This window comes from Anthonomus grandis, chromosome 6 (genome assembly GCF_022605725.1).
Source record: "Anthonomus grandis grandis chromosome 6, icAntGran1.3, whole genome shotgun sequence".
NCBI lineage: Eukaryota > Metazoa > Arthropoda > Insecta > Coleoptera > Curculionidae > Anthonomus > Anthonomus grandis.
The window spans coordinates 33,893,242-33,914,823 of NC_065551.1; the positions used below are offsets into that span (position 1 = coordinate 33,893,242).

The 21,582-nt window shown below is 31.9% G+C and overlaps 1 protein-coding gene across 2 annotated transcripts in view; it reads left to right on the forward strand.

Moving 5' to 3' along the window:
* The first annotated feature begins 399 nt into the window (after nucleotides 1–399).
* Nucleotides 400–21,582, forward strand: part of LOC126737240 ((E3-independent) E2 ubiquitin-conjugating enzyme UBE2O) — a 37,992-nt gene continuing 16,809 nt past the window's right edge. Inside the window, exons 1-10 of one of the 2 annotated variants that reach the window (XM_050442034.1) lie at nucleotides 400–798; nucleotides 1,113–1,340; nucleotides 6,855–6,998; nucleotides 7,058–7,248; nucleotides 7,309–7,574; nucleotides 14,942–15,462; nucleotides 19,692–19,745; nucleotides 19,801–19,926; nucleotides 19,983–20,141; nucleotides 20,551–20,646. In XM_050442034.1, coding sequence (XP_050297991.1) covers nucleotides 592–798; nucleotides 1,113–1,340; nucleotides 6,855–6,998; nucleotides 7,058–7,248; nucleotides 7,309–7,574; nucleotides 14,942–15,462; nucleotides 19,692–19,745; nucleotides 19,801–19,926; nucleotides 19,983–20,141; nucleotides 20,551–20,646 — 1,992 coding nt within the window. In that variant the 5' untranslated portion in view covers nucleotides 400–591. The remainder of the gene's footprint in view (nucleotides 799–1,112; nucleotides 1,341–6,854; nucleotides 6,999–7,057; nucleotides 7,249–7,308; nucleotides 7,575–14,941; nucleotides 15,463–19,691; nucleotides 19,746–19,800; nucleotides 19,927–19,982; nucleotides 20,142–20,550; nucleotides 20,647–21,582) is intronic. The other variant, XM_050442035.1, reaches the window with a different exon arrangement.

Consider the following 21,582-nt stretch of genomic DNA (forward strand, 5'->3'; position numbering starts at 1 on the left):
ATTTTGTTTGTATGATTTATTTAAATAATAGCTTTGTCGACAAAATTTTAAATTTTATGATAATAAAGCATTGATTGATTGATTGATTGGTTGTATCGTCATTTGCGTGGACCTGGCAACATGCGTTTTATCTGACAACTGTCAGATTTCGCTTGTCAAATTTTTAAGTTCAAAAAGGCGGGAAACGTCCATGTCAGCTGCGCTTCCACGTCGTACTGAGAAAGTTATTGTTAAGTTTTTTCTTTTATTAACAGCCATGGGGAGTAATAGGAGTTTCGGTGTTCATCTTGAAATTAAGCGCAAATAGGAAAAAACCTTTTATGTTCTAACGTGAATTTCCTAGACGTGGCAACATGCGTTTTCTTTGACACCTGTCAGCTGTCAATTGTCAAATCCCTACTTCAAAAAAATTGCACTTTTTTTTATGTGTACATCAAAAAATTCGTGACACTTGCGGCAAATCCCCGTGTGAAGTTGAGTTGCGTACGTCATGCGCTAAACGAACACTGAATCCGTTTTTTTCTCTTATTGGAAATTCTCTAAAAATTTTAAAATCTGTATGTTCCACCTGAACCGTTAATTGTGTTTGAAATGGCCCAGCAGGAAAAAGTGAAGGAGTTCTACGCCACCGATCTGGTCTACCGGTTCGATAAGTGCAAAAAGATCATTTTGGGTTCTGTGGTAGACTCTTACGAGGGCTCCTCTGAGGACGTTGACGACATGTATGCCCTACGTAAGGGCCAAATTAGGGTGTCATGGAGCAACAGTTCAAGGGAACAAACCTGGCGTGAGAGTAAGGTCAGATATCCCCCTTTTTTATGCTTAATAACCTTGAAAGGGTTGTTTTTTGTTAGGGTTTCTTTCACTATTAATTTTTGCCTTTTATAGGCATAATCTCAAACCAAATATTGTAATCAATAACTATTATTAATTCAAGACCCTTCTTTTGGTTAGCAACAGCTGTTCAATATGTAAACTTGTGGTTAAATACTTTTCGTACATTTCAGATGATTAATAATTTAATTTTGAGTCATGAAATTTGTGGTAACTATTTATACATTTGCAGGGCATAAATAGTATATTAAGTGCCCCAAAATTTCTTACTTCTCTAGGTTCGCCTAATGAATAGGAGCATTAGTCCAGGATCTATTGTCAGACGATTAGAAAAAGGCAAAGAAACCCAAAGGGGCTACTGCAAGGTCAATAAGCAGATTGTCACTGTTCAAATTATCGGAACCGATAAGGTTATAGAACATGTGGACAGCGAGAGGCTTCAAAATGTTAGACCTTTTAATATTGATGATGCAGTTTGTATGGGAAATAAATATGGAAGAATTGAGGTAAGTTTTTGTCATGCATCTTATCCACTAATGTGTAAATCCATTTTTTTGAGTCAAAGTACTATAATCCCTGTAAGAAAAACTCAGGAAAGCAAATTCAATTAAAAATGAGACACTCAATACCGTGAACTCAAAAAAACAAAGGCTGTTCACGTTAACGAAGGGTTACACTTTATGTGTACTAAACATTTATAATTACCAAAAGTAACAGAAACAAAACGTAATTAACATAACATAAAGTTCATATTCTTACATAAAAATATTATTTACTGTAAAGAAAAAAACAACAACAAATTTCAAACTTTAAGAAATTAGTTTTTCTTAAAGAAGTCTGAAATTTTTGTTTGTTTTTTAGGTTGTTTTACTTTTAACATCACAGCTTTCTCTCTTAATTTTTTTAAGACTACAAGGTCATTTATGTCAATTTCATTTTCCTCTGCTGCCCACAGAATCGCTATATTAAAGGCATTAATTGCCCTATCTAATGAAATTTTATTTGACGGTTCCTGCTCAACCTCATTTAATACTTCTGCTTCATCCGATTGACATTCTTCAATGTCATCCTCTGCAAAATTATTGTCACACTGATTCCACTCTACAATGTCAGAATATTCAAAAGTTCCCTAAAAAAAAATTGTAATCCAAATTAAGACTTAATATTCAAATATAAAATGACAAAATTTACCTGAGGTGTCAATGTATGTAAAAGACCAAGAGATTCAGATATGGGTTTCTGAGCAGTGCTGTCCCATTGGTGTTTTAGGAGAGAAAGAGGTGCATTTTCATCATCACTGTCTACATCATGTATAGAGGGCACCACATTTAAAATGTTTTTACAACATTTTTTGATAACTTGAGAATCAAGATGATTCCAAGCAGACATTAAATTGATCACTGCATCTTTTATTGTCAAGTTTTTTAGGGCATCAATGACATTCGTATTGTTGGCCACTATGGATGATAGAAGACCTTTTCTGTAGTACAATTTTGTTAGCCTAATAACATTTTGATCCATAGGCTGTATGAGTGGGGTGACATTAGGTGGCAGGTACATGGTTATAATTTGTCCATCTTCACTTTTTAATTCTTCTTCGGTTGGATGCGATGGTGCATTATCCAGAAGAAGTAGAGCTTTCAATGGCAGACCTTTATTTTTTAAGAACCTCTTAACCTTCAAAAAAATTAATATGGTTGTACTAATCATAAAACAAAACTATAGATAAGGAAAACTTACCTGTGGTACAAACGAATAATGAAACCATTTTTTAAAAATTGCGGCAGTCATCCAAGCTGATTTAGAATGTTCATAGTCAACAGGACACTTGAAATTTTTAAACGATCTTGGTTTTGCCGCTTTACCAATCACCAGTGGTTTAATTTTATGGAGCCCAGTAGCATTAGTGCAAGCCAAAAATGTTATTCTTTGTTTCTCCAATTTTCTACCAGGAGCTGTTTTTTCTGTTGATAGACAAATGTTTTTTCTGGTAATAATTTCCAGTAAAGTCCTGTCTCATCAGCATTGTAAACTTGATCCAATGAGATTCCAAGCCAATGAGGTCTACAAGCTCTGGTTGAGATGACAGTTTTTCCCCAGAAATTTTTAAAAAACGAATTCCAAATCTTTTTTTGAATCTTTGTAACCATCCCTCACTAGCGGTAAATGATTTATCCCTTTCATTGAGCTGTGAATAAATGGATTTTGCTTTTTCTTTAATCATGTCACCACTTACCATTAAATGTTTATTCCGTTGGTCAAAAAACCACTTGTACAGTCTTTTTTCCATTCTTGGAAACTGAGAACCCTTTAGGGTTTGTCTTTTACCTGGTCCAACATACGTGTTTCTAACAGCACTAGAAATCAGTTCCTTTTTCTTTTTTATTTTGCAAATTGTAGATTTTGTCACACCATACTTTTTCGCTAAATATGTAACACCTTGTCCATTATTTAAGTCTTGAATTACAAGAGATTTTTCATAGAGGGTTAAACACTTTGGTTTTTTAAGTGACATTTTGTTTAATTTATAAACGATCTAACACCAACCCAATTTAAGTCACACTAATAAAAATCACTAAACTTTATAATCACTAAACTTCAAAACCACACTAACAGACAACGTAAACAAACGATAACAACCTGCCTTGCTTAATACACAATAGATTCACGGCGCCTATCGATTCGAAGAACGCCAAAAACAGCATATCGGGGAAGCACCGGCTGCTTTCGCCTAGGTTACTGGCGAACTATCGATCTAATTACATTTGTTTCCATTAACGGGGGATCGTTTGTTCACGGTATACGGTGGTCAATGCATAAAATAGGGCTGTTTCCGTTATGCGGGGTTTCCGCTATCGGATATTCACACTATCGAGTGTCTACTGTAATACTTAACATAAACATAATTATTAAAAAATAAGTAAATACTCAATGAAATGTACCTATACATATTGACATGATAAGCACTAAAAAAACCCAAAAACAAAATACATTTATAAACAATTTACATGCAAGAGATAAGAACAAATAGTAAAATTATTAAAACACAAAATTGACACACATATCTAGTTTTTAAACTCGATTACTACACTTCAAATATTTGACAAAATTTTTCTGAAAAATCACTGTTTTTCCATATTATCCAATCTACTAACTCTGTTTTTATACTAAATATTTATATATATAAAATTATATCAAATTTAAATAAACCGTGTTATTAAATTAAATTTTGAATATATATTTTCAAAAACATTGTTTTTTTATCAACAAAAATCCTTACCCCCCCACCCACCCCAAACATTTGCCCAGTAAGAAATTCATTTGAAAAATCACCATTTTTTTTGTTCATAATATCCAATCTAATAGCACTGTTTTTATATTAAATATTTATTAATAAACATATATAATTATATCAAATTCTAATAATATCTATATAAAATCTATCTAATCTATCTAATATCTATATAAAATCTATATAATCTATATAAAAAATCTATAGTTATTGTATTTATATTTTTCTCACATAACCTTAAGGTTTTCGAGTAAAACATGAAAAAACCCTATTTTATTTCTCGAAAGCAAGGCATATCACTATGAAAATTGAATTGCAATAGTTGTGCTATTTTTTATCAAAAAATGAGTGAAAATTCGTAAAAACTATACCTACTCACTCCCATTGCTAACCGCTGAATATGAGGTTTCCTAGATATGTCCTGATCCAATTTTAACCCCAGAAAGTCCACTTCCTCAGTTGCTATTATGACTGAGTCTTTATATGTAAAACCAAAGTCAGTTTGTGATTGGATAAAGTGGATTATCTGGGCTTTTGACACATTAAGTCTATAAGGTTATTTTCCCTAAAAACCAGTCATTCAAAGCATTTAAGGATCAAGTCATCTGGTCCACACATGTCTTTTTCAATTCAATTTATTCCTGGTAATACATTACAAATTAATGTTCACATATGTCAGAGGTAAAATAAAAAATTTAAGTTCCATAAATTAAAAACTCGATAAGAAAGCAAACATTTAAAAGTATATTTTATCACAATGAAACACAGACATTTGATTAAAATTTGCATATAAATAGGTACATTAATAGACTAAGACAGTAAGACTTTGTATAAAATCTAAAACACTTATTGAAACAAGCCTTTCTTTCTCTCTCACTAAAAATTAACAAAGTGTCATTAACATAAAGTACAATCATGCATAATATTAAGTGATTGAGATATATATAATTTTTTGAGCCAAAGCTTTATTAACACCAAGATGTTTGGAACCTTCTTGAATGTAAAAATATTATTGATTATTGAAAAAAGCTAAAAAGGCATTGTACTTACTGTGTTGTTATTTCTAAAAAAGACGAAACAAAAAGAGTCAACAGCATTAGACGTTTTGGTGATTAGAAAATGAAGGGATATCGCATTCAGAAATTTACTGAAGGTTAAAAAACAGAAGAAAATCACAGACTTTTTCAAAAAATAATTACATATTAAACTTACATACATAATATGTATATTTGTTGATGTAGCACCTTCATGTATGTAAATATGAAATACATAACTATATAAAGAATATTTCTCCATTATTTTATATTTATTATGTTCATATATATGTGTAATACTCTCTTCAATACATATACATATCTACATAACATAAATAATAAACATAATATAATATGTACACATAATATATAAGTACACTTCGGATTAAGCGGCCAAAACGGCAACCGGCCAGGTATGCAGTCCCGAGGTGACCGGTTAAGAGGAATTCTACTGTAGTTTGCAGATTTTTTTTGTTATAATAAAATTTCATATTTGCTCTTGTATCTGTAATTAATCTAACATTAGAATTATAATTCAATGAATAGATACGTTTTTGTATGTAGTATAAATTATAAGGTTTATTGTTTTACCTAAAGCTAAATTTTTTTAAAAATCGCTCAGGCTTAAGTATAGAATGATAAAGTTTAAAAACATAACAAGAATGTCCTTTTCACTCTGCTCTATGAATAGTAAAAACGCTTTATTAAAAAAATCTTCAGTATCATTATAAATATACTATACAAGGGACTCACATATAAAGACAAGACACTAGAATCACCACAGATAACAGTTTTTCGAAGAAGGACACTTTTATCATTATATTGACACTAAGTGTAAAAAAGATGGTTTAATATCATTTCTGGCTACAAAGGTAAATTTGTGAAGTCCAGGTGAATTTTGCATCTTAAGGTGTCATACCAGCCATTACTAGCTTCTGGAGTCTTTAAAAAACGAAGCATTTCCCATTGGATTTTACGTTATTGATTAAGAATGTTTTTAAGATTATGAAACTCATCAATTTTCGACTGAAGTTCAATACACTGCTTTTTCAGTAGGGCAATTTTAGAGTGTAGGATAATTATTGACTCTATTTGTGCTCTGCATCAATAAGCTCATCTTGGAAGCTCTGAAACTTCCTTTGCTCTCTTTTGATGAAAACATCCTTAGCTTTTAGTACCTTTTCTAGCCAGATAAATGGATTTTTCATGTCGGTTTTTTTAAGTAAGCAAATATTTCCATGTTATTTAATTTCGACCCCAGATCTATTAAAGAACATTTTGCTGTAATATTTTATGATCATCAGTTCCTTAAAAAAAATTGCATTCAAGGCAACTTGAATGAAATCATAGCAATTTATACAAATAAAGTTTACAAATTCCTTATTTTTATAACATTTAAACATGCTTTCTATATCTATTAGTAATGAATTTATATATAATAAAAAAAATATTTCAAATTTGCTTTTTTACTATGTAAATCCCTAATGTAGCTGTACACCTGGACATTAACAAAGAATTTGGCGGTAACACAATCTCAACTAAAAAAACAGTTTTTATTTGCAAACTAAAATACCTAGATATGATTTAATTATTTGTCCCAAATTAAGTTTTTATTACAAGAAATAACACTGTGAAATTTCAAGAAAATTGTTTACTATATTTACAAAAAAACCTCATTTTTATTTTGACACTAGCATATAGATCAAATGATCCAAATGCAGTCAATAGACGGCTCCATTGTTGAGGTTCTTACCAGCATAAACACCGAAGTGGAAGACTATTGGCTGTCGAAACGTAATCGACAGCCCCTAGACATATATTATCCTGGTCAAGAAGTGGTACGTTTGTCGAGCATTAGGAATCTTTTAAGTCTACAGATGTAGAGTAACTTTTATAGATCTGTATACCGGCTAACTTGGAACAACCCAACTGGATCAACAAAACGAAAGCGATGAAACGTAACATGCACCAACGTCTATGGTGCAGATTCACGGTTCAGAAAGTTACCGATATGGTGTTGGAAGTCGCTTTTTATGGTAGCAATGGATATTTGCATTTATCCGAGATTAGCGGTGAGGAGCCCAAAAAGTAAGAAAACCCCCCTTTTAATGTTATAAACGATATGACTTTGAATTGGTTTTTATTTAGGTTAATTCCTCTAGAACATCTCTCGGATACTTGTCTGGAACTCTTGGAGCGTAAACTGCTCAAGTTGGGCTCGCACGACGTCTTACTCAAAAAAAAGGACTGGACTAGGAAAATGTCCTTAATGTACCGGCCCGAGGTACCTAAAGTTCGACATATAGTCAGTAACTCTAAAACGACTTCGAAAGTGCAAAGGCTGGGCAGCTGGTCACTTTTACAGCCCACCACACCCACGGATGTGGAGCAAAATGAGGCGCCAATTTTTCCAAGTAAGTTTCACTCGTCCGCTGCTCGATTCTTGAACGATTTTTTATGGGTTTCAAGGTGCTGAATAAATTTTTCATTTCTTCCAGGCATTTTATTTTTCAGGGCACTCAAATGAATTTTTCCAGTATCCTGGAATATTTTTTTAATTCTGTTTTTTCAGGCAGTTGAGACCAGAAAACCGTCCAAACTGCACATAATAACGCTAATTGAAGCCACTGGAACTGACTAATATTTATTTATTTATTATTTCATTCTCAACAGTCAGAGGCCAATTACAGATACTAAAATAAAAAAAATAATAATTAAATTTTACATACGTACTACATGTATCTAAGTGTCTAAGTATAGTGAATCTGATTCTGATAAAGCATTATTGAATCTTTACACTCCAAAATTGCATTATTGGAGAATGTAAGATACAAGAATCGCCTGGACTTCAGCATAAAGCCTATCCTCAAGTAATTTAGTGAAAGAATTCAAACTCATTAAATCTAAATAACAAACATAAATATTAAAATAGCCACATATTCTATATACTGGTGAATTTTCATAAATGTTTGAAAATTCTTTATTTGCCTTGAATTTCCATTACAAAAAACAGAAGCAATGAATTTTATCTGTCAATACCTTATACATATATAGAAGAAAAGTTTTAATCAGCCGGTTTTCTAGTGATAACCTCAAATATGTTCCCATAAGTAAAAAATGGTCATATCCTTTCTGTTTTTTTAAAAGTACATCTATTTCAAAAACTTCCTCTGTACACGTTCTGTAGGTTTAATCCATGCCTCAAATTGGGGCGACCATATATGACAGTACTGCCAAACTTCAATTTGGGCAGTACCAAACTATCTCAACATTAAAACCTTGATAGATCTAATGATGAAACCCATTATCCTATGTGCCTAATTTACCATATTTACGATATGATTACTAAAGGCCAGGTTACAGTCCATTATCATGCCCAAATCTTTCTCATTTTGTGAATTCTTGGGCTGTGAAACATTAATACTATCGGTATTTCGTATTCTATTACTATTGAGTGTAAGAAACATAGTGCAGCTTTTTTTTAAAAATAAATGTACGGGAATTTTGTGTCAACCACAGCATTCAAATAATTTTGCAAACCATGATCTGTATTAATAATTTCTATGTATATTTTAAAATCATCTGCAAGATGTTCCAGCAACTGAACACATATCATTAATGCAAATCAGAAACAGAGGTCCCTAAATTGGAACCCTAAGGGACTATAGAGGAACTGGTAAAAACGTCAAATTTGGCTCCTCAAATCTCTACATATTGTTCCCTATTTATTAAATAAAATTTTACTAAATCAGTATATTGCTGACAATATTCTGATGTAGGACTTTTATTATTAAAGTATGTGTTCTTATCTTAAATGCCTTTTCCACATCTGTATATATAACATCAACTTGTTGTTTTTTCTCATTTTATGTCTTGTGAAGAAACTGAGCAAATCTTTTCAAACTGGATAATGTGGATTTACTGGGCAGAAATCTATGTTGGCATTCAGATATATTAAATATTATTTCTTTATGTAATCTATCAAACAACGCTATCTCAGACACTTTAGAAACTGCATTTAAGGGTCTATTTACAGGTATATTATGGTATATCACATGCATTTTTTTTGACAGCGAATGTATGACCAAAAATAATTAGGGTCTATATATAGACTTAATTCTACCCTCTTCAAGTACTCATTATATAATTAAAAAATATTTCTTTGTTTTTAATGATTTTATTTATTTTGCCATTATACCTTACAGAAAACAGTTTACCAACTTAGGCTGTTACTGAAACACACTCAATAAAGAGTTTATATACTATTTTTTAAAACTCTTCTACAGATTCATCAACATTATTACACTTATACAGACTTTCACAGTTATTGTCTCTGAATAGCTTTTTTAACTAACTAACATTTCATGAAAATTAGAATTTTTTAATATTAAATTTTGTATGTTTCACTAATTTGCATTCTTCATTTTTATAATGGGAATTAACTTCAATAGGCAGAGAAGGAAGGTAATGATCTACAGGCAACAATAGATTTTTTCCAAACGGCCCTGTAAATGGGGGATAACTATAACTAAATCCAATAAAATATGAAAATTATATATAGCCCATCTTTCTCATTAAAACTAATTTTGACACAGATACTCTTAAATCATTGTGAAATAAATCAATTTTTTTACTTAAAGCTATCAATGCTCTACTTCCTTGATTTTTACCTGTGAGGTTCGGTTTCTATCCACTCTGTCCTTTGATCAAAAAGAGAATCATTCAATCAGGTTTCACTAAAATCAATTACAGTGAAATCTCCCATAAGCGGACACTCACGGTTCCGTAACCTTTGTCCCGCTTATGGGAGGTGTCCGTTTAAAAGAGAGTATGTGAATATAGAGTATAAATAACGGGGTATATAATCATGAGGAAAATGAAACAGAAACTCGCCACATTTTTAAAGTATGTATTTATACTATATATCTATATATGTATGTATACACATGCAAAAACATAAATGCTTCAATACATGGTATGAGAATTTAAAAAAAAAAACATTATTCTTTAGCTTTTTGAAAAAAGTTTAAAATGTTTGTCTGACGAAATTTCACCATTTTTTGCTGAATGAGACAATTTTCGTAATAACTTTCTAAATTTTTTAAATGTTGAAATACAGTGAAATCATCTTTAGCAAACTTTTTCAATATAAAAATATGAGTTAGACCTTCCCCATATGAATTTATAGTTTTTGAACCTCTTAGTGAGTCCACCAGTTCCACTTCTTCTTCTGAGTCGTTTGGACTACCATATTCAAGTTGGCCTGGGCTTTCTACATTCAAATTCGAAAAGTCAATGGCATTTTCTTCTGTTGTTATGTTATTGTTTAAGGCCAGGAAATCATCTACTTTCTGGGGATCTGCTACTCCTAAATGTTTGGCATGTCGCAGTAACTGAGCAAGTGTCGCTAAGGGCAGATCGTCTTCAGCATCGCAATAATTTTGCTCAGCAAATTCTTAGCTACATCCACTTTTTCTGAATCCAGCTTTGCCAAAACAGTTCTTAATTGTAGAGGAATTTACTTTATCCCATGCTGTTTTTATAAAATACAAAGATTATAACACATTATTAGACTTTGTAAGCTCAGATAAGCTTTGGACATCGTCAATTTTTGTTAAAATATGTTTTAAAATCAAATGCCGATAATAAAAATTAAAGTTCTGTATGATACCTTGATCCAAGGGCTGACAAACTGAAGTTGAGTTTGGCGGTAAAAATATAATTTTCACATTTCTCATTTTCAGATCACGAGGATGAGGGCATACATTGTCTAAAAATAAAAGAACTTGCCTTTTTTGGATTCCCATTTTCCGGTCGAATTCTAGTAACCACTCAGACATGATTTCTGGGGTCATCCATGCCTTTTTGTTGGATTTCTAAGTCGCTGGTAGATCCTTAATAGCAACGTTTTTTAAAGCACGCGGACGAGCCGCTTTCCCGATCACAATCAAATCGCATTTTTCACCGGCAATATTTGCACAAAATAAAATGGTTAGTCTATCTTTAGACAACTTTCCACCCACACATGTTTCTCCTTTAAGGGACAGAGTTTTGTCGGGCAATGCGCGAAAAAAAAAATCCACTTTTATCTGCGTTGTACACGTCTTCTGGTTTGTAGCGAAGCAACATGGACGGAAGTTTCTCCAAAAAATTGTGACACATCAACTTGATTTACTGTAGCAGCTTCGCCAGATATGTATTTGAAACTCACACTATAACTCTTGCGCTACTTTTGCAGCCACCCGTCGGACGCACTGAAATTATTATAGCCCAAAGTAATGGCGATTTCTTTAGATTTCATTTTCACTAACGGCCCTGAGATTGGAATGTTCTGACTTCTAGCTTTCACAAAACGCTCAAAACATGTTTTGTCTATAGCAAAACCTTCCTTTTTTAAAAAATCCTTCTTTTGATTTATATTAGTTCATGATTGCCATTTACTACTGATATCTTCCTTATTTTTGGCAATTTCAGCTGCTTGCGTTTTCCTAATATTAAACCTCTTTGCCAAATGACGAACTGAAACACTTTCTCTGTCTAATACGTTAACAACTTCCATCTTTTCCTTTAACGAGAGCATCCTTTCACCTAATATCAATCGGGGAATTTCCGAATTTTGTGAATGTAGATATGTGCATTGCAATAAGCGGAACCAATAATCGTCCGGGTATTAGAGTTTCGCGTCCGCTTATGGGAGATTTTTTGATCACATACAGAAAAATCTAGTGTCCGCGTCGGTTTATAATAGCGTCCGCTTATCGGAATGCATTTAACATTAAAAATGATATGCTGAAATTCGGTTCCACGAACTTTGTCCGGTTAAAAGAGATGTCCGCTTATAAGAGTTGTCCGCAAGGAGAGCTTTCACTGTATATCTTTATTACTATTTAATTAAATTTAGTTCTTGTTTAGTTTTTGCACCTTGACAATTCTGGTAATAAAACAGAAAGTTGTTTTATGTTATTTCCTGCGAAATAAATAAGCCTTGAAGATTCGCTGGAATTGATTATCATTATGTTGTTAAATCTATATCAATATAATAATACTATATTACTTCCAGTAACTAAATTATCCTCAGACCCGCCTAATAATGTTTCTTGGTTTTTATTCAGATGTACAGGAATGAATGTTTTATAAATTGTAACTTCTTGACTAATATTGTTTAACAACCTAGCGCAATATTATTATTTCGTATATTCCTACCAATTCTATTCCAGACTTCTTGTTTTAGCACTACTCGCAGATAAAAATATAAAATTAGTCTGAAGGTAATCTTTAATTTTATTATTAATTAGGCTCATACCAGGATATTTACCATTAGCCAAGTCATTGCTACCAGATCCCACTACAACCAAGTCTGTTGCAAGCTCAGTCAGATTATCCAGTACCTGTTTCTGAGTCTAACGTCTGTAATAAAAGAATTTTTCTATAATTTTAAAATCGGTGACTTTTCTATAATTTTAGGACTTTCAAGCGGGTTGTTTTTACGTTGTTTTCTTCTAATACTTTGATGTCAGCGGTTGCTTGTTCAGATTATTCAGCTCATCAATCTCCATTTGTAATCTCTTTATTTGGTCAAGATGTTCTATGTTTTCTTTCTCTAAAGTGTCGATAGTGATAAGTAAGTGTTTATTTAATGTAGGGAGTTCATTAGCCTTTTGATCTAACTCCAGTTCGAGGCAAACAAAAAGTTTAAGAATCTATTAAAATAACTAATAAAAAAACGTTGCCAGGAAGTTTGATAATCTTAATAAAGATAAAAAACAGACTATAAATAATGTAATAAAAAATAATACTATTTTCTACACATGCCAATTAGATGATGCAGCGCTTAATTAATGTTTTATCAATAAACAGTACCTGGGAAACTAATTGGTTTGACATTAATATAATTTATAGCAATATTTTAAGTAACTATAAAAATAGCCTATTGTGTGATATTGATATAATGCCACAGTGTGATATAAGTTACAACAATATAAATTTTTTATGAATATTGATAATCGGGAAGAAGCTGCTTGTATGTGTAATGAATATTTTATAAATAGTATTAAAAGTATCGCCACTAAATTGGAAATGTCAAAATATGTTTTTAATATATAAAGCACTAAAAGATTTTAAAATTATATTTTTATAAATTAATAAAAATAATAAAGTGTAAAACTAAAAAAAAAAGAATATTGGGATTACGTATGCTGCACTTTTCTTAAAAAATAGTGTCGACAGCATTGAGCATGTGTTTTTCTGAATTTTGTAAATACATCTCTACGTTTGTATTTTTTGCTTGTTGTATTTACGTAATTTTGTAAATACAACAAGGCACGTTTCTTAAAGTTTTAAAGATTAGCCAATTCCAAAGGTGACAAACGCAAATCATGTATCAAAGTTTAGACCAATAAATACCCTACTATGTTTAGAGAAAGTCTTGGAAAAAAGCAGTTTTCAATAAATTACTTCATTATTTTAATACTAACAAATTATTTTTAGGGATTTAGAAAAGGTCACTCCCAATTATTTTGGGCGCTTTATCGTTTGTTGTTGGGTACATCAACGACATGAATTTTATTGAGAGAATAAAACTTCTAAATCTGATTCCGCTGATACATTAATATCTTGTAGTGGAAAAACATTAGAGGAAGTTATAGATAAAATAAAAAACATTTTAAGACTTGACAATTAATTAAAACTAAATGTAGATAAAACCAAAGCAATGTTGATCAGTACTAAACCTAAGCTTGACAAAGTTAATATAATAATCATGTAATTTAGAAATTGATGTAAGGAAAAATTCAGTGGGTGTAACATATCAAATATCTTGTTTTTGAAATTGATAATATTTTAAACTTATAGGAACATTTTGAATTTATAAAAAATAATTTACAAAAAAAAACCTTTTTTTTGCAAGAACAGTTAAGTTGCTTACTCTTTCTACAAGAATCACTTTATTTAAAAGCACGATTCAATCACACTTTGATTACTGCGCGGGCATACTTTAGTTAGTGTTCAAAAAGCATATCAATTCTTTACAGATACTTTTTAATAAGGTTGTGAGACTGGTTCTAAGGTACAATAGATATGTTACCATATGGGTGATGACTAGTATTTTAAATTGGATGTCTGTTAAACAACTTGTGTTGCAACAGCTGTGTTTCTTGACAATGAGTTTTATATATAAATTAAGTATTTTAATGAATTTGTAACATTAAAACATGAAATTTATAGCTATTTTACTAAAAATAGAACAAGGTACTCTTCATCAATGAAATATTTATTTTATAAGGGCTTAAATAATTAACCAATGCATGTTAAGAATACAAGAACCATATCATAATAAAATGATAAGCATCTTTTTGTAAGATACTATTTTTTTTTACTATATTTTTTTTGTATTAGAATTTCCTATTTGAGAGTAGGTAATAAACTCTTTAAGGTAACATTATTCTAGTGCCATGCAAAAATAGGTGTGTTAAATATTATTCAAGAGTTTCTTCCTTATTTTCAACAATAAGCTATTGTTTTCTTTTGTGTATTAGTTATTAGCACATTCCTTCATTATACCAATTAACACTGATAGGAGGATCACAAAAACTAATAGCTTGCTTCTTAACACACAGCTCGATATTGAATTCAGAGTAAAAAAGGAGGAGCAATTATAAACAGGTACATATTTATTGTTTTTAATTGCTCTTGAGAGAATAAAAATCCTGGAAGGGTGTTATTTAAACCATTTATTTAAGAACTTCTCTGATATTTAATGTAACATCAGAATTTTTTTTCAAAGATATTCAAGATCCAGAAGACGAGTGGTGGACGGAAGAGGGCGAAGACTCGGACGTAGAAGCGGACAGCGGAGCGTCGAGTCAAAGCCCCTCGATCGTGGGCTCAAAAAAGATGCCGAAAAAGAAACATTATCCACCGAAACCGTGCGAACTGAACGCCGGCCACACCCTGCCCGTTGAAATAATCTGTATCGAGTCCAAAGTGACGGTCGTGTGGCAAGACGGTACCGAGGAAAAGGATATACCCTCCACTCAGTTGTATTACTCCGTATCGCTGGACGATCATGAATTCTTCCCCGGCGAATGGGTGATCAGGGAGAATTCGAAAAATGAGTTACCAGATGAGTCCGGACAGTACGGTGTCGTCCAGAAAGTCGATTATATCGAGAGGACGGCCACTATCAAATGGTTTAATTATTTGGCCAAGGAGAAGAAGCCGCAGTACGTGAACACGGAGGAGTTGAGCGTGTACGATCTGAAAAAACACGCCAAGTTCGTGTTTAAGCCCAAGAGTATTGTTAAGGTGAGCATTTACGATTTACGTATCATGCCTTTTGGGTGTTATTGAGTAGGTTTTGAAAATTTCTTCATACGGTCAAAGGCTTTACAAAAATTCTAATATTTTGAAAACCGTTGCAACGATTTTATTGATTTTAGTGTCGCATGAAACCCGGTGAGTTTCTTTACCAAAAAGGTTCTTACAACCTTCCTTATAAATACAACCGTTTAAGAGTTATTAAGCAGTTTTTCAATGGATTGAAAAAATCTTGTTACAGTCAAAGGCCTTTACATAAATCTAAATATTTTGAAAACCCTTGCAACGATTTTATTGATTTTAGCTTCATCGGAAACCTGATGAGTTTCTTTACCAAAAAGGTCATTACAAGATTCCTTGTAAATTCAACGGTTTTGGAATTATTGAGCACTTTTTCAACGGCACTGATTCGTATTTTCCAATGTTAAACATAAAATATCTGCCACAAATTCTTTGCACTCGCTGGTTTCGGTTTATTGTAACAACATCCGGACAAGACCGTAATTAAATATCGACAATAGCAGAGACCCACTCAAAGATTTTCTTACATTAAAACTAACTAAATTTTTATTAGCATATAGGATTTTCCTAGTAGAATATGACCTTCGTAATAACCCGGAGAAATGCTCTCTATATCATAAATCCGAGTCAAATATTAAATCAAGATTTTTGGCGAATGACTTATATATAGGGGATTTTTTCATGATTTTGTAGGGCAAAGTCTGATTTTTTAGCATTCAGTGTGAGATTATGAGAAATTGAAAAAACATGATTATATGTAAATTTTGATTTATCGTGCTTGCGCTGCGTCACTGGGTTGAAAACTATAATAAAGTTGCATATCATCAGCGTATCCGTATATAAACGACTCCTTTAAATCGCCTGGACCTGAGAACTTTGGTTTTTTTAAACTTTCTGAACATTTCTGTTGAAAACTCATGCAACGATTCTATTGATTTTAGTTTCATATGAAAGCCGATGAGTGTCTTCTCTTTCTTTTTATATCAGTAGCTTCCGCAAAACTTAACAAGTCTACAGTTTTTTCGAAATTGAGTTAGGACTGGATCTGCTATATAAGGCACGCTAAAATCCATTAATGTATGAGTATTTTAGTAAAACTTGACAGGTCACCTATAAATTGGACTGCGAATTTATTATTTTGTTTCAAAACTCGAGAGTACCATAACATTCAAACAATAGTAGCAAATATCGATTGATTTAAAGCAAAACTCAACAAGTCCAACATAAGATTAAATTGGCTTAAATCAAAAATGAGCCAGTCACAGTTTACGATCATATTTAAATTTTTGAAGATTTTAAGGTATTTATATTAAATTCAAGTTTACACTTTATTATTTTGGTTGCATAAAGCTACAAGTGTTAAAAATACACATCTACATTTTCCAGTATGTGGACATCGCTTTATAGAGTTCTCGGAGTAGTTAAAAGAAAACTCAGAAAGAATTACGTTATATAATATATAAAGTTAAAGAAAATTACCATTGCAATATATAGAGAATGAGGCTTTATTAAGATATAAAAAAGACTGGAAACTTTACAATGTTAAAGAACTTCAAAAAATATACAAAAAGTTATAGATAAAATAAGTGAGTGTAAAAGAATATTTTTGACAAAAATTAACAAAAACATACGAGTAAAAACTTATCCAAATTTTAAGATTAAGGCGCAATTCATACAGAACGGGCGTATGGCGGTGGCGTGGGACTGGCATGGAGCTGGAATAGAGCGGACGTGGCGCGCACAATTCACATAGAAAGGGATTCAATGTGATTATTGTCATTTATTTGTTACGTAGTAAAGTGTGTAGTAAAGTTACAATGTTTTCGGATGACGAAGATGATCAAGATTATTATTGAACCTTGTAAATTTAGCTAACATTCAAAGGCAAAGGAGTTACTGAATACATCCCTTGTGGTTAGATAAAGAAAAAACTGGTGGTTCGTTTAATGTTATGCGGGAGCTCAATATGTACCCTGAATGTTTTCAAAGTTTCTATCGAATGTCTGTTCAATGTTTTTATAAAATACTAGTAAGGGTTTAGTAAGTGTTAATATTGAGAAGAAACCTACAAATTGAAGAGAACTTTTCGAGTTCAGAGGAAAGGTTCTTAATAACGCAGAGGTTAGTTGAAGAAAATATATTTAAGTGAATTTATTTCTGTTTAATCTAAAACAAAAAAAAATAACGATAATGTTATCCTAATATTAATTATTGTATTGTATAAATTTACTCAAATGAAATTCATCCGTGTTCCTGTGCGGTACTGAATCTAGATTTCTATTTACCGACTCTTCAATCCAAGATTGAGAACTATCCATTGGAATAGTAGAGGCTTCAGGAATGGTTGAGGATAGTATTTGCTCGGCTAAATTAAAAATTCGAATTTTGAAACACCGCTTCTGAACAGAATTTATGGACTTAAAAATGCCAGGTCTGAGTCAGGAGGATCGATTGTGGCATTCGTTTTCGTGCTGTTTTGGATCTCCAGCAATTGTTGCTTTTTTTCAACGTACTGGTAAGCCTGCTGATTGAGCTTATTAATAGCGGTTGAGGCTGCTAACTTCTTTTTTTCTAAAATCATCTTCTTTCTGTCGTAGTGTTTTAGGTGCTCTCATTGCTATCGGTTGATCATCGATAGACGTATTGGAAGAAGGTACAGGTGACCGAGAGGAACGACTGGATAGAATGTTATAAGGTGAGAGTACATCAGCATTGAAGTTGTCTTTAGGCTCATTAGATTGTGACCCCGTTTCAGCTGCGTGGAGGCTCGATGATGCGTCGGCAGACTCTTGATCCCCGTTGCCTTTGCTCTTACAAGACTTCAAGAAAGAATCCAAAAAGGAGAGATGTGGGGCCAAATAATATTCTTTGACTCGTTTTGTTCCTTGTCCTGATTTTGTTTTTAATTTGGCTTTATTTTTTGAGTAGCTTCCTCGTATGTTTTTCCAGCGGTCTTTACACTCGGTTACTGAAACAAAAGTATAATTTCTAATGTAAATACGAGTTTAAACATCTTTTGTTAATAAACACCTACATACTTACCATTTTTAGTGAATTTATTTGATATTTTTTCCCATGTTTGAGCTTATGCACTTCTATTGCAGTAATCCGACCTTTTATAGTCGTATAAAACTGCATACTGTTGCACTTCTTCACAGAACTCGTATTAAATAAATAATCATCCCGCATTTTACCAAATAGACAAAAAGAAGCAATATAAACCGCTGTTCGGTATATGGCATTTACCACTAGTGTAGGCCACTCGTGGCGTCGAAGTGACGTGGCGGTGGAGTGACTTATCACGCCTGTGCCACGCCATTTCTATCTGTATTGCCCCATAAGCGATCATGCAAGTGGCACATGCGTCTACCACGCCACCCTCGTACGCCCGTTCTGTGTGAATTGCGCCTAATATTGGAAGTTCGACACGAAATTTAATTAAAAAAGGAAAAATCTCTACAAATTTTCAGTTGCATGAAATGACTTTATACAAAAAAATTAACCAATATTAGAATTCTACGTCAAATAAATTTTAAAAATTGGGAAGAAAATTTGGACTTAGATTAGTACAAGAATTTACTGGAAAATACTATATATTATTTAGTCTTGTTATGCCCTAATTTTTTTCTAAATAAAGCTAATTTGGACCTTTCAGTATATTTGTTTTACTTTCCTTACCGACAAATAGTAAATTTCTCCAAAAACTTAACAAGTCCAATCTTTTTGAGAAAAACTGAACAAGTCCACATTTTTTTTTGTAAATATATAAAAGAAAACGTTTGATTTTTTATTATTTTATTAATAAAACAATAAATTTGCTTTAAAATCGATATAACCTCTATGCGAATTATTATTTTTGTGTAAAATTTAACGCAAGGGACCTGTTCAGTTTTGCCGGCAAGCTACTGATATATCCTTTATAAATAAATAAAAATTGACTCCTACAATCCGCTGACCGTAATTTATTGTTAACAATTTTCTATAATGCCACTTTGTCTATAAGATATTTGGAGTACACTGCTAGGTATGAATGTTTTTTGTCATAAAAATTGCTTTAAAGAAAAATACTTTTATTATCACAAAAATCCTTTGAAAACCCTTGCAACAATTTTAATGGCTTTAGTTAGATATGAAAGCTAATGAGTGTCTTTATATACAATACATCTAATATGTGTACATTTGAATTTCCATTTAAGGGTAAAGCTGGCCAGGAAGGAAAAATCGGCTCTGTGGTAGACAGTTGCATCGAGGTAAGGCCATTAAAAAACACAATTTAAAAAAATATTCAATTAAACATTTCTCTAGGGATATGTGATAGTGAAATGGATGGGAGGCGCTCAGGAAAATTGTTGGCCCCAGGACATCGAACTTATCCCGGATATGGCCGATTACGATTACTCCGATCCTGGAGATTCTGAGGAGGATAAAGTGGTGATTTAAGAGAAAGAGGAAGAAAAACGTACTTAACGTGTTGTTTTTTTTTTAAGGCTTCATGGGAAACAGAAAGTATAGAATCGTGCGTGGGGAGCGATTTAACTAACGAAACCGCTCTGCAAACTATGGCCGCCAGATTGGACTTTGTCAGGTCCAGATTAATGTATTTGAGGGATGCTTTTGTTAGTCAAACGTTTCCTGAAACGTTCGGAGTAAGTTTCTTAGTTTTATAGTCTAAAGATTCAAATTCTATGGTTGTTGGAAAGTTTTAAAAAGTTTTTTTAAGCAGTGAAACTAACTGTAATAGAATCCCATCATCAATACTTTAATTATTGGCCAATCAAAACATTTTTTAATTTGCTCTTAAGTGTTTGTTGATAGAGATCATTGAGATTATTGCAAATTAACTCATTGTACACTTGTAAATACATAGATATACATTTATCACTTATGAAGGTTTCTAATTAAAACTATATGCGCGCCCTTGATGATCAAGGGTTTCTGTTCTTTACCACTATTTTTATGACTCAGAATGATTTCAGAATCGCGCATAACTTTTTTTACTATTACAGATAGAGCCTTAAAAACTAACACATTTACATACAATTCTGTCAATTTTAGATCCTCAAAGACCTCCTGATAGTATACGAAAACTCCAGCTACCTGGACAAGCTCTTAGGCACCTCCTACTTCAGCTTAAGAAGTAAACACTTTCAGGTAATTAATTCAAATTAAAAACTACACTGGTAAAAAGGACATTCGAATTATTATTTCGTAGTGTTGCATTGCTATGTAACATAAAGTAGTATAGAGTAACTTTTTTTTGGAAACTATGATGTTATATATAATTTTCTTAATCTTACAATATTATGGGTTAAAAAAAAATCAGAAAATACTTGGAAAGTTATAATTACAAATACAAAAAGATTTTATTTGTCAGTTTCATAATCAAGTTACATTTTTGTGTTCACTTATTTTACTATGACAAATAGGAGTGTCTCTCGATTAAAACAACCGTTTGTCTGCACCATCAGTAAACTGTAGTACAAGTGAGACAACCCTTTTAAAGACCTTAAACAACTATTTACATTCCAGTTGCAATACATTTTAAATATTTATGAGACAAAATTAAAAGAACCTATATTTGTGTAATGTAATGTGAAAAATATTAATAAAAAAAAAGACATGCACACTCATGAAGTTATATTACCTTCAATGACGAATGGGGTCTATAATTGTCTATAAAATATCTATAATTATTATTTGCCAGGTATTTTTTCGAAAGAAATTAATAGGAATGGTAACAAAATCACATTTTAAGAAAATATTGATAGATTTTAGGAATAAAACCTAGAAATCAGTATTACTTATTTGTAAACAGTATGGCAAACTTTACTTGTTTTATAATAGATTAATTAACTATTCATAGAACATTTATATTTATTCATAAATTAAAAGCTTTTCCATTTAAAGGATTAACATTGATTTTGATTCAGAATCAGGATGAATTTTTAGAAACATGCTTTGAACTAATTCTAATAACTTGGTTATTTCTTTTGGGTATTGTAGATTATATATAAAATAACTAGCCATACAAACTTTGAAAGAATCTTCAAAGTTTAAGACTCGATGGTTTTTTTTCGCAGTAAAGAA